Source organism: Dreissena polymorpha, chromosome 10 (assembly GCF_020536995.1).
Source record: "Dreissena polymorpha isolate Duluth1 chromosome 10, UMN_Dpol_1.0, whole genome shotgun sequence".
Classification (NCBI taxonomy): Eukaryota; Metazoa; Mollusca; class Bivalvia; order Myida; family Dreissenidae; genus Dreissena; species Dreissena polymorpha.
The window spans coordinates 83,747,267-83,761,078 of NC_068364.1; the positions used below are offsets into that span (position 1 = coordinate 83,747,267).

At 40.2% G+C, this 13,812-nt stretch overlaps 2 protein-coding genes across 2 annotated transcripts in view; both read left to right on the forward strand.

The window, feature by feature from the left end:
• Positions 1-171: 171 nt before the first annotated feature.
• On the forward strand, positions 172-2,652 carry LOC127849288 (uncharacterized protein K02A2.6-like). Its single transcript, XM_052382008.1, has one exon. It carries the CDS (start codon positions 172-174, stop codon positions 2,650-2,652), a length of 2,481 nt encoding a protein of 826 aa, XP_052237968.1.
• Positions 2,653-3,444: 792 nt separating this feature from the next.
• Positions 3,445-13,812, forward strand: part of LOC127847787 (ligand-gated ion channel 4-like) — a 42,975-nt gene continuing 32,607 nt past the window's right edge. The window contains exon 1 of the mRNA XM_052379928.1: positions 3,445-4,033. The gene's annotated coding sequence lies outside the window, so the exon portion shown is untranslated. The remainder of the gene's footprint in view (positions 4,034-13,812) is intronic.

A 13,812-nucleotide genomic window follows, 5' to 3' on the forward strand; every position in this document is an offset into this window, starting at 1 on the left:
TTCCCCCAGTGACACAGGCGAATTCCATTCCATGTACGCAAAGATGTTGAGGCTGAACTCAAGCGTCTTGAAGACCTTGATGTTATTGAGCCTATTTCAGGTCCCACACCCTGGGTAAGCCCCGTTGTAGTTGTCCCCAAAAAGTCAAAAGGTGTTCGTGTTTGCATTGACATGCGTGAGGCTAACAAGGCTATCTCTAGGGAGAAACACCCTATGCCAACTGTGGAAGAACTTATGTCAGATTTGAATAGTTCTACAATATTCAGCAAACTTGATCTGTCCAACGCATATCACCAACTTGAACTTGATGAGTCCAGCAGATACATCACTACTTTTGTCACTCATGTTGGTTTACGGCGCTACAAACGTCTATTGTTTGGTGTGAATGCTGCATCTGAAATTTTCCAGAAGACGGTTGCAGACCTCCTTGCTGACATCCCTGGTGCAAAGAACTTGGCAGACGACATCATTATTCATGGTAAATCTCAGTCAGATCATGATCGAGCACTTAGCCTTACATTGGAGCGACTGAACAGATGTGGTGCCAAACTCAACAGAGATAAATGTGTCTTTTCTGTAAACAAAATCTCTTTCTTTGGCCATGTTTTCAGCGATACAGGTGTTTCGGCTGATCCAGAAAAAATTAAGGCTATTGTAGGTCACTCAGCTCCTCAAAACCCAGCTGAAGTAAGATCTTTCCTTGGCATGACGCAGTATGTTTCTCGATACATACCTCACTATGCAACCATGACTGAGCCACTCAGACGTCTCACTAGGCAAGATGTTCCTTGGGATTGGTCAAGTGATGCCCAAAATGCTTTTGATAGTTTGCGATCTGCTCTGTCTAGTACTAAGGTGATGGCTTACTTTGACCAGAACAAGTCAACTGAGGTTCTCGTTGATGCATCCCCTGTTGGAGTCGGAGCGATTCTCACTCAGGAAGGTAGAGTTATATGTTACGGAAGCCGTGCACTCACAGACGTGGAACAGCGATATTCACAAACAGATCGTGAGATGTTAGCTGTTGTTTATGGTGTTGAGCACTTCCATCTGTATCTCTTTGCTTCTGAATTCAAGGTGATCACAGATCACAAACCCCTTCTAGGTCTTGTGAACAGTCGTAAACCTGCTTCTGCGCGCATTGAGAGATGGCGTCTTCGGTTGATGCCGTATCAGTTCACACTCGAGTATCGTCCAGGTAAAGATGACCTGAATCCTGCTGACTATATGAGCAGGCACCCATTCACGAAGCCAAAACGTGATAATGCAGCTGAGGCTCATGTTGCTTTCATTGTCCAGAAGGCAGTACCGAAAGCTATGTCCTTACAGGAGATTCAAACCGCAACCAGAGAGGATGCTACACTGCAGAAAGTTATGACAGCCATTCAGTCCGGCAACTGGTCTCACTCCGATTGTACGTCCTTTGTCAGGTTTCGAGATGAGTTTTCGATAGTAGATGGTGTTATTTTGCGTGACCACCGCATTGTTGTTCCCACTTCCTTGCAGCAGCATGTTGTCGAAATTGCTCACCATACCCACCAAGGCATGGTTAAGACAAAGCAACTAGTTAGGGAGAAGGTGTGGTTCCCCGGCATTGATAAGATGGTTGAGGATGCGGTTAGATCTTGTATCCCATGTCAGGCTTCATATCCCGGTCCAAACAAACGAGAACCTATCTGTCCTACAAAGCTTCCTTCTAAGCCATGGGAAGAAGTTGCTGTTGACTTTGCAGGTCCTTTCCCATCTGGCCAATACTTGCTTGTTGTAATGGATGAACACAGCCGGTTCCCAGAAGTGGAGATTGTTTATTCGACAGCTGCCAGAGTTGTTGTACCTAGATTGAAGTCTATCTTTGCTCGACAAGGATTTCCCTCTGTCCTGAAGTCAGACAATGGTCCTCCATTTCAGGGACAGGAATTTGCAGAGTTTGCTTCTACCTGTGGGTTCAAACACCGAAGAATTACTCCTCTTTGGCCTGAGGCCAACGGAACTGTAGAAAGGTTTATGGCCACACTTAACAAGTTTGTTAGGGCTGCAGTTGCTGCGAACCGTGATTGGAGAGATGAACTTCATGATTTTCTCATGCACTATAGAGCAACTCCCCATACATCCACTCAGATATCCCCCTTTGAAGCCCTTGTTGGGAGAAAGATGAGTATGGGACTACCTGAAATCTCAAAGCCTGTCTATCCTGTTTCTGTCTCTACTCGTTTGGCGATAAATGATGCAAACAGTAAGCAAAAGATGAAACAGTATGCAGACAGCAGACGTCACACAAGTCCGTGTACATTGATAGCAGGTGACCAGGTGCTGGTCAAACAGCGTAAGGTTGACAAACTTACACCTCCATATAACCCTGACCCTTACACAGTCAAAGAGAGACGTGGAAGCATGGTTATCGCTGATAGGAATGGTCATACCATTACTCGCAATTCCTCACATTTCAGACCTGTTAATGCTAGTATTCCTGATCCTGATCCTGATCCTGAGGGTGAACCTGAAAGCATTGTTGAATGTCCAGTCCCTCAGTTACCTGACCTTGGTTCGAGTCAATCTGATTTGTCTCCTACAATGACTCCTGTTCCCTTGCGCAGAAATCCACCTAGAGCAGCGGGAATGCCTAAGAGACTCTGTGATTTTGAACTGACATAGGTTAGCAGTGTCTGTTTTATTCAAGATCATGGTATTTGAAAAACCATTGGAAGTTTTGATATAAGTTTAATTTTTGTTTAAATTGTTAACATTGTTAAATGATTGTTTTATCAATGTAAAATAATAATCATTTTACGCCATGATCATTTATAGGCAATGACAAGCTATTAAACTTAAGACATTAGGACTAAGTTAATAACATTATATTGTTGTATAATAATTAAACAAAGTATCAAAAGGATTTCCCATTAAGCATATGGCTGCTAATGTTTATTGTCTAGTCAAGTAATCTTTGATTATATGCCTGAACCATGAGTGTATGTTGAATGTGAGTTGTTTATTATTACCATTATGACTTACCTCCCACATAAATACTTATGCTTTGAACAATTGTGTGAAACTTTAGATTTCCTTGATATGTTTAAGTAAAGAAACTTTTATCAGAGTTATTATGAGAGTGGAGATTTGATTAATCTATAAGGACTGTGAAGTTTTGTGTTTTATTTACATGGACATTGAAACAAATTACTTTGATTACTTATTCTTTTAAAATGTTGCTCAGTAATTTGTTTAATTTAACTTTATGCAGTTTTTCTTTAAAGGTGGGGAGGAATGTAGTGTTGTGTGTAAATGAATAGTTGAATGTAACCTGTGGTGTTTTGTACGACTAAGAGTTTTGGTAATGAACGCTTTCTGAGTAGCATGGTCTTGTTGTCTTTAAAACCCGTAATTGGCCATTTATAACGTGCTTGTACGAGCTACAACACTAAAATGTGCGTCAAATGTCGTCCCGGATAGGTCTTAGCATAATCAAGGACGAGACTGAGCGATTCTTTCCTTCTACTCTGGATTTTGGATAAGAAGCAAAATAAATAAAATCTGAACTTATCGTCCCTGGATATCCTGTGCGGGCTGTATGTGCTAATCTAGGGAGAATTGCTCATTGATTAAGAACCTTTTTCCAACCCGAAGAAAGCCGCCAACCAGCAAAACAACAAAACTGTGTAACCTTTCCGACGAGGTACGAAAATATCCACTTTGAGGCGGATTTGGGATTCTTGAACCTATTGCTGATATGGTTTTCAATATTCTTTGATCGTGTTAGCCACAGAAACCAATAGCGTGAAACAAGTCGTCAACACTCGCGCTGTAATCCCTTTTGCCGAATCTCCAATACTGACTTCACATCTCGGTCGGTTGTGTGTAAGCAACAGGCAATCCTGTTCAACGAAACACTTCCAACGTAACATATTATACCGTTTTAATACGTCTTTCTGGTTGTAGTGGTAAACTTGGAGCTAATAAGTATTGATGTATAAACTATTTTTGTTAGTGTTTTAATTGTTGGAATTACTCTCAATTTCGGAACCAATCTGCAACTGTAAGTACAAAGTCATATTTCGTCTGCACTCAAATAACTGGCAAAGTTGTATGCGTTTTATTCAAATTTCGATTATTAAGAATTATTATCTACAATGCTATTGGTATTAATATTTAATTACAGTGTCCTAATTTGAGATTTCATGTATCTGTAATTATTTTATTTTTGAACCATTCGTTTGATGATGACACAGAGCCTCGTTTTGGGAAAACCGGGCTAAAGGCAAGTGCATTAAGTGTTCTCAGATAGGCCTTTTAAATCCGCGCAGTCTAAGTAGAGACGACACTTTCTTTAAGATTCGGTGTATTCGAAAAGTGTCGTCCCTGATGAGACTGTGCGAAATCTGGCTGATTTGGGACGACACTTAACACACATGCGTTAAGCACAGTTTTCGCAGAGCGAAAGTATGATTTCTAGACGTATACGTCCATTCTTTTCGACAAATGCGATTATGTTTAAGTTTTAAAGCGCAAAAAGACGGATTTCTACATTGTAACCACCAGATACATTCTAACTGGCATAGATAAAATTAAATATATAGCCTATTTAATCATTTCGACAAACGCGATTATTTTTAAGTTTTAAAGCGCAACAAAGACGGATTTCTACCTTGTAATCACCGTATATATTCTAATAGGCATGGATAAAATATGTTTCTTATTTATACTTAAATGTGTTATGCCAAATAAGGTGTGTCGCTGTAATGACATATAAAAATATGAAAATCACTTTAAACCGCATTCTTGAAGGTGCACTTGGAAATCTTTCTATCAGAAACAAGAAACAAACAACAGATAATTCTGCATTCTTTTAACTCAACACTCGCAGAAAGCCCAAGTATATAAAGATAGAAGTTTTTAATGACGTTTTCTGATATGTACAAACCTCAGCACGCAATGCGAACTGATATGAGAAAACACATCAACATCAACACTACTATCGGCACATTATCAGGATATTCACTATTAAACGACCACCGAAAATACTTTGTTAAACGGAAATTTCGCAAACATAAGTAATCTTTCCGTTAATATATTGATACTTTATACAAAGTTGCCGTTAAATGTTTCTTTATGATCATTTATTGAAGGTTCTTATATAATAGTCCGATATTTTTTAATATTTGTCGTTTAAACTTGCCTTTACAATGGGATTTTTTATTTCCACGAGGATGTTTTTCCCATGAATTTTATTTTGTAATTCGTATACAAAAAAATCTGTATTTTGTGTCAGGAACAGCTTTCGGGGAAACGATATACGAAGTGATCATTCAACAATGAATATATGTTTGTATTCTGTATATTTGCTAGTACCCTCCTAAGCATTTTGCTTAATATGACACGGTCCTTGTGACTGCAAATTTACATCAAAGAATTTCTTAGCCTCCAAACGGAAATGAGTTAAAATAAGTCACGAGTGGTCATTGCACAACGTGCAAGATAAAACTGAATTAACTTGCCTTGTTCTTACATCTGCGCTATGTAAACATCGGCTTTATGTAAACATCGCCCCGTAGTTTTAATTATTGGTTTGATTACAAATGCCATATAGAAATTAATTTTTTTTTAACAGCGAAAGTACCGATAGAGATTGACGTGCACACATATTGTTATTGTTCAAAACTTGATCGATATTTAAAAACACGTTGGCCTTCCTCTGGAAAACAGGGTGATAAACACATGGGTCGTACCAGATTAGCTTAGGCAGTCCGGAAATGGGTCGTACCAGATTAGCTTGTGCAGTCCGGACATGGGTCGTACCAGATTAGCCTGTGCAGTCCGGACATGGGTCGTACCAGATTAGCCTATGCAGTCCGCGCATGGGTCGTACCAGATTAGACTGTGCAGTCTGCACATTTGTCGTACCAGATAAGCCTGTGCAGTCCGCACATGGGTCGTACCAGATAAGCCTGTGCAGTCCGCACATGGGTCGTACCAGATTAGCCTGTGCAGTCCGCACATGGGTCGTACCAGATAGACCTGTGCAGTCCGCACATGGGTCGTACCAGATAAGCCTGTGCAGTCCGCACATGGGTCGTACCAGATTAGCCTGTGCAGTCCGCACATGGGTTTTACCAGATAAGCCTGTGCAGTCCGCACATGGGTCGTACCAGATAGCATGTGCAGTCCGCACATGGGTCGTACCAGATTAGCCTGTGCATTCCGCACATGGGTCGTACCAGATTAGCCTGTGCAGTCCGCACATGGGTCGTACCAGATTAGCCTGTGCAATCCGCACATGGGTCGTACCAGAGTAGCCTGTGCAGTCCGCACATGGGTCGTACCAGATTAGCCTGTGCAGTCCGCACATGGGTCGTACCAGATTAGCCTGTGCAGTCCGCGCAGAATAATAAGGGACCACGATTTTAACTCAGACTAGACTTTCGTTTAGATAAGATTTCCATTTAACAAAAACATTTCATACATGCGGAAAGTGTTTTTCCTGATCAGCCTGTGCGGACTGCACAGGTTAATGTGGGACAATACTTGACCCACTTGAATTAACCCGAGCTTTAACACAGGGAGGCTCATTTCAGGCTCACAGTGATGGGACATAATGTCGTACATATTGTACATGGGATATAGACTTTAATGAATCAATGTCCGCTCTGTATTCCACCGTTTCCGGTTGGACAGTAAACGGGTGTTTGTTCCTTGTATACATATTGACTCCCACGTAAAGTTATTTGGAATGTTTGCAGTTTGTATACAGTGTGGGTGTTCGTATATATGAGATATTGGCAGAACGTTCGGTGACAGGGAACTGTTTGGTATGTAGCAACGATTGTGACAGCGTGGTTTTACTACCATATTGATGCATCAGAATTATGTAACTGATTTCATAGTTAAAGTTTCTATAACGCTCAAAATCAACGAACATTTCGTTAAGTATTTCGTAAAATAAAGTTAACACCTTAACAATCAGTGTTCCTTATAGCAATATCCAAAATTTCAACGCTAGATGTGATATGATTACATAGATTTTTGTAGATACAAAATGCTCGTGTTTATTTATTTGTGGCCACAATTAATTCCCGCGAATATATCTATTCATACGACACACGAACACCATTTTAGTGTCCATGTGTCGTATGAATAGATATGCAAAACATAATGAAAACGAGCATTTGGTATCTACAAACATCTATTTTACCAGTCCACATCTGACGTTGAAATTTCGGCAATTGCCAAAAAGAACACTGATTTTTAATTGGTTAAGTTTATTTTACGAATTATTGTATGAAATGTTCTTTGATTTTGAGTAGTAATGTTACTTGAGTTTAATAATGTGACGACACTGATCACTTTCCGTTGTGTTTGCTATACAAATTATGCACCTCCTTTAACAAGCGAAGTAGATGTCCCCAAAGTAATTAATTATGAACGCTTGGCTGGGATAATTGTAAAGGTAATGCGTTTCAAGAACGATTGCATGACAATGTTGATAATAACCTCGCTGGTACTTTACTCGTACATTATACTAGTATATACAAGTACTAAACAACTGAAATGTGCAGTGCAAAACTCATACAAATCATCTCGAGTTTTACTAAGACATTTGTTTTTGTTAATTACGCTCGCTGTGTTATATTTGTCATCCCCTTTGTGCAGGCAAAGCAGATATGTACATCAAGAAATCATTGTTATGTTTTAATATTGGAGATAACAGCTGCACAATTAAGCGAAGGCGGTTGCAATCAAGAAACTTTGCCGGAAAAAATCAGCCTTGATGAACAGTGAAGATTGATTCGTGTCAAAGGTCTTTTACATACCGCTTGACATACATTTTTAAATATATTATATGCATTCACCTCAGAAATCTCTGAGTAAGGTCGTGGGTCCCTAAATTAAGAATGTGGACTAAAATTGAAGGTTGTAATTTAAATAGCATACAGATTTGAAATAGTATAGTGTGACCTTACTGTCCAGTAATACGGATATGAACGAGGCGGTCGATACAATACCACAACTGTATAAGACCTCCGCAGCTAATATTTCAGACTCGCAGCCGCAATGGTGGGATAAGTTCATGAGAAAACGAAATAAATACATGTGATATTTTGTATATGGCATCAACGTGCAAGAATATAGAGAATACTATGTTAGTGTGATTGTGTACTTAAATTTATCCCACGAGTGAAGAAAGGTTTACATGGCGAGGCTAAACACACTAACATAGTATTCTATTTATCCTACAAAATAATTTTAAAAATGTTACGAATCTATATGAAACGATAATGTAACAAAAATCGGGGCTGTACCTTTAAGTTTTTAACCTATGTTTACTCGCGTATTAATTTACAAACATGTCGATCTTCTTGCGCAGGAACGCGAAATAGTTCGAAAGTTAAACGTACGATTGCTGAAAAATAAAGGGATTAAACATCATATACCTCTCAAATTTATTCAATTTATTGCAATACAAATTTGTATTATTAAATATTAAGTATTAAATGAAAATTAACAAATAATTTTCCGTCATAAAAGGTGAAGGTCGCCATTTGCAATCATAAATGAATCATGTACAGCATATGTGGCAGTGTTACTACACAACGAATGGAACTGGAACGAAAAATTAAATAAATATCACGCGAATTACACAGAGAAGTTGAAATTGGTAACATTGAAAACTGCCCCATGAAACTGAGAGTGTGTCTGGAGATTCATCGAAGATGAGACGGACACGTGATTCTGTTCCGAGTGGGTGGGGAAAGAATGGACATCAATGTTTGGAATATTGACGGGCCGGGGTTCGGGTGTTGGTTTGAAAGCGCTAGACGTGAGAGATGGTGCTACATCGCGATCATCGTGATTTTCAAGCCTTGATGGTGATGGTGGGGACGTTACAGTTGCAGTGACTGGATACCGTCGTTTCCCAGACAGGATGTGTGATCCGGCCTTCTGTGTAGATTCAGAAATCGCACTGTAATTCAATACAGATTGGATGTTTTTGTGGCCAGTGAAATGCATAATGTCAGTTGGTGCGACGTTTTCGTCCCTGAGCACTTGGACCATTCGCTTGCGAACAGAGTGGTTAGTCAGGCGCTGACGGTTCAGCCCGCACTGCTCAGCCATCCTTTGAACCATGTGTCCAAGTTTATTGAGGCCGACCCTCTGCATAATAAACCACTGGTCATCTGGTCCTGTCAAAGCCCGAGTCCTAGGCGCAATGTAGAATGGACTTCCTGGTTGACAATATCCTCTGGGTCGCTTGGAGGCAAACAACTTGTAGGCTGCGATGGGGCATCTGTCGTCTTGTGTCGCATACATCCTAGGTGGCACTTTCCTGATGTTTGAAATGTCACCCCCTTTCCTTGTTTTGGTCTGGCGCTCATCCAGTTCAAGGAACTCTGTGCCATCTGGTAACGTCTTCCCAGCTAAAAATAATGAACATTGGAAACCTTGAAAAGTGAGACAATTTAGTTTTTTAAGAAATAAAAACAAATGGCAAGCCTCGCCATGTAAACCTTTCTTCACTCGTGGGATAAATTTAAGTACACAATCACACTAACATAGTTTTCTCTATATATGTTATATTATTAATATTATCTGACATTTTTATTTTTCTGTTTAGAATTTTCACTTGCTCAATACTTTTTTGAAGCAGACAACAGTACTTCTGTGTGTAATAGTGATTGATTTATTTATTTTATTCTTATGATTATTGTCATTGATAACAATTTAATAAAATAAAAACAAATTCTACATTTTTTTTTTTAATTGGTCAATATAATGATAATTAAATATGATACATTTAACAAGTAAAATCGTCTACTAGTCTTAACTGCATTTGACCTTTAACCAGGGGTGAAAGGCCAAAAAAGTAGTCCCTGTGTTCTAAAAATAACTGCTATAAACCGGATCTAAAAATAGCAATAAAAAAACTTATCTTTTCTTTATGAGTCGTATTTGTTCTATAAAATCATTTAGCTGTAGGATAAAAACGTTAATAAAAAGGCGCGTAAACAACGTTGACGCCGGAAATGCACGACGTCATTTCCGTTCATAATAAAACATCTGAAAATAAAAAATGGCCGCTGAAGAAGACCGTGAGGTTGAAATCTTCGGCAAAAAATAAATACAGCGTTTTTGTTTGAATACAACAAGGCTAATAGAGACTTTGTTATATATATAACAATGATGATGGACACTGTGTTGGAAAACAACACCTTCTCATTCAACGACGAACACTTTATACAGACAGAAGGGACGGCTATTGGCTCACGCCTCGGGCTGAACTATGCATCAACGTACATGGGTGCTTGGGAAGAGGAACTCTTCCGGCGGTCAGAAAAGCAACCATTCGCATACTTCCGGTTTGTGGATGATGTGTGGGGCTTATGGACGCATGGTATCGAGGCACTTAAAACTTTCCACACACAAGGAAATGGAATCAACCCTCGCATTAAACTCGAGCTCCGCTATTCTTCAGAAAAACTAGAGTTCCTGTACACGGTGACATCAATACGGAACGGGCGCCTTCAAACCGACCTATATACTAAGCCTACCGATAAACACCTGTACCTACACAGTAATTCTTCGCACCCGGAGTCAACAAAAAAAGCTATACCGTATGGTCTGGGTGTGCGTGCGAAAAGAATCTGTTCAGAGGAGGTTGCCTACCGGAAGCACAGACAGGCGGTGAAAACACAGCTCGTGAACCGTGGATATGACGGGACGTTTGTAGAGACCGAATTGATAAAGGTCGACAATAAAAATAGAGAGGACCTTTTGCGCGAAAAGACAAACTCGGAGCATAATACAAGGATTCCGCTGGTGATAACGTTTTCGCGCGCACTACCCAACATCGGCCGTATCATCCGTAGACACCTACACACGCTGCACACGTCTGATAGAATGAAGGAAGTGTTCTCTGAGCCCCCATTAGTAGCCGTCAGACGGGATTGCAACCTGCAAGACATCCTAGTGCACAAAAAACACAATAGGATGTTCTTCCGAAAACCCAATATGAGCGGGCCCTGTGGGGCGCAGAGATGCGCCATTTGCCCGTACATGATGAAGGCGGAATATTTCACAGATCCCAGCGGCAGAAAGTACATCGTCAGAAACAATGTTGATTGCAAATCATCCAATGTTGTGTACGCGGTCAACTGTCGTCGCTGTCGCAGGTTCGTGTATGTGGGAGAGACCGGCGGAACTCTGTACCAGCGACATCTATTGAATCTGTCGCGTATTCGCACACAGCACAGTGACCCGGTAGCTGAACATTTCTACACCGACGGACATTCCATGGATGATTTCCAAATAATGGGACTCGAAAAACTCAGCGGGTCGGACGAGTACCGCAAAACCATGGAACAATTGTGGAAGTCAAAACTAAGGACATACCGACCATATGGCATCAACGTGCAAGAATAAAGGTTACTAAAAGGGCGCGTAAACAACGTTGACGCCGGAAAAGCACGACGTCATTTCCGTTCATAACAAAACATCTGAAAATAAATAATGGCCGCTGATGAAGACCGTGAGGTCGAAAGCTTCGGCAAAACATAATACAGCGTTTTTGTTTATATATATATATATATATATATATATATGTATATATATATATATATATATATATATATATATATATATATATATATATATATATATATATATATATATATATATATATACCAATACATAGTGCCAGTTACGCGGTCTCTGTAGTTTTCAGACTGTACTTACGAGGTCAATATAAAAAACGGGGTCTATATACAACCCCGCAATCTAGGCTCCTTTAATTACTATGAGGGGGGTGTAGGGGAGGTAATGCAATCAAATCTCACAATAAGGTCTTAAATCGAAAACCACAATCAGGTCTGAAATTGAAATTGTATATACCTCGCAAATAAGTTCGCTATATATTTCCTTGTATAAGACGTTAAATAAATGACGTATTTATATACAATAATAATAGTAGGTACCCCTATATACCTTAATTCGTGTTTATATCGGATAAAAAAGGGTATGGAGATACATGTATTTAAAGTGGGAACCCCATAACCTATTTCTAAATCAGAGACCCCGTAACTGGCCATATGTGTGAATATATATATATATATATATATATATATATACATATGTACTATAATTCGAGCCAGAGGCTCATATGTACACATTACAATTGTGTGTAAATGACATCTATGTAAGCAAATGTTGCAACTGACTTATTTGTTCACGCGTACAATAACCACCAAAGCGAAAACTTACTCTAGTTTTCAGTGTTCTCGGAACATTATAATTCCATGTCGTTCATCAAATATCATCGTATCGACACTGTATAATATTTATGTAATTGTACAAACATTTAACTTCATAAAATAATTGTATTCGCTCGAATCATTTGTGGTAAAGAGTTTCGTTGTATGTCGATTGTATGGTATGCCTTCCATTCTTTTCCAACTTGGAGTTACGCAACGAACTACATTCATATGGGCCTTGTTATGGGAAAACGGAGCTTAATGCAGTTGCGCAGAATCCTCTTACTCGATTATTGATCAGAAGAGACTTCCTTGCAACGAAAACTTCCATAAAGGCGGAAAGTGTCGTCCTTGATAAGCGGACTACACAGGCTAAGCCGGGACGTCACTATACATTCGTTCATGTCGATGTTCTGGATAAGCGGACTTCACAGGCTAAGCCGGGACGTCACTATACTTTTGTTCATGTCGATGTTCTAGATAAGCGGACTGCACAGGCTAAGCCGGGACGTCACTATACTTTTGTTCATGTCGATGTTCTAGATAAGCGGACTTCACAGGCTAAGCCGGGACGTCACTATACACTTGTTCATGTCGATGTTCTGGATAAGCGGACTACACAGGCTAAGCCGGGACGTCACTATACTTTTGTTCATGTCGATGTTCTGGATAAGCGGACTACACAGACTAAGCCGGGACGTCACTATACTTTTGTTCATGTCGATGTTCTGGATAAGCGGACTTCACAGGCTAAGCCGGGACGTCACGATACATTTGTTCATGTCGATGTTCTAGATAAGCGGACTTCACAGGCTAAGCCGGGACGTCACTATACTTTTGTTCATGTCGATGTTCTGGATAAGCGGACTTCACAGGCTAAGCCGGGACATCACTATACTTTTGTTCATGTCGATGTTCTGGATAAGCGGACTTCACAGGCTAAGCCGGGACGTCACTATACATTTGTTCATGTCGATGTTCTAGATAAGCGGACTTCACAGGCTAAGCCGGGATGTCACTATACTTTTGTTCATGTCGATGTTCTGGATAAGCGGACTTCACAGGCTAAGCCGGGACGTCACTATACTTTTGTTCATGTCGATGTTCTAGATAAGCGGACAACACAGGCTAAGCCGGGACGTCACTATACTTTTGTTCATGTCGATGTTCTGGATAAGCGGACTTCACAGGCTAAGCCGGGACGTCACTATACACTTGTTCATGTCGATGTTCTGGATAAGCGGACTACACAGGCTAAGCCGGAACGTCACTATACATTTGTTCATGTCGATGTTCTGGATAAGCGGACTTCACAGGCTACGCCGGGACGTCACTATACTTTTGTTCATGTCGATGTTCTGGATAAGCGGACTTCACAGGCTAAGCCGGGACGTCACTATACACTTGTTCATGTCGATGTTCTGGATAAGCGGACTACACAGGCTAAGCCGAAACGTCACTATACATTTGTTCATGTCGATGTTCTGGATAAGCGGACTTCACAGGCTAAGCCGGGACGTCACTATACTTTTGTTCATGTCGATGTTCTAGATAAGCGGACTGCACAGGCTAA

What these genes read in the sequence shown, in the direction of transcription:
- LOC127849288 (XM_052382008.1), top strand. Translation starts at nt 172, where the DNA reads ATGCGTGAGGCTAACAAGGCTATCTCTAGGGAGAAACACCCTATGCCA.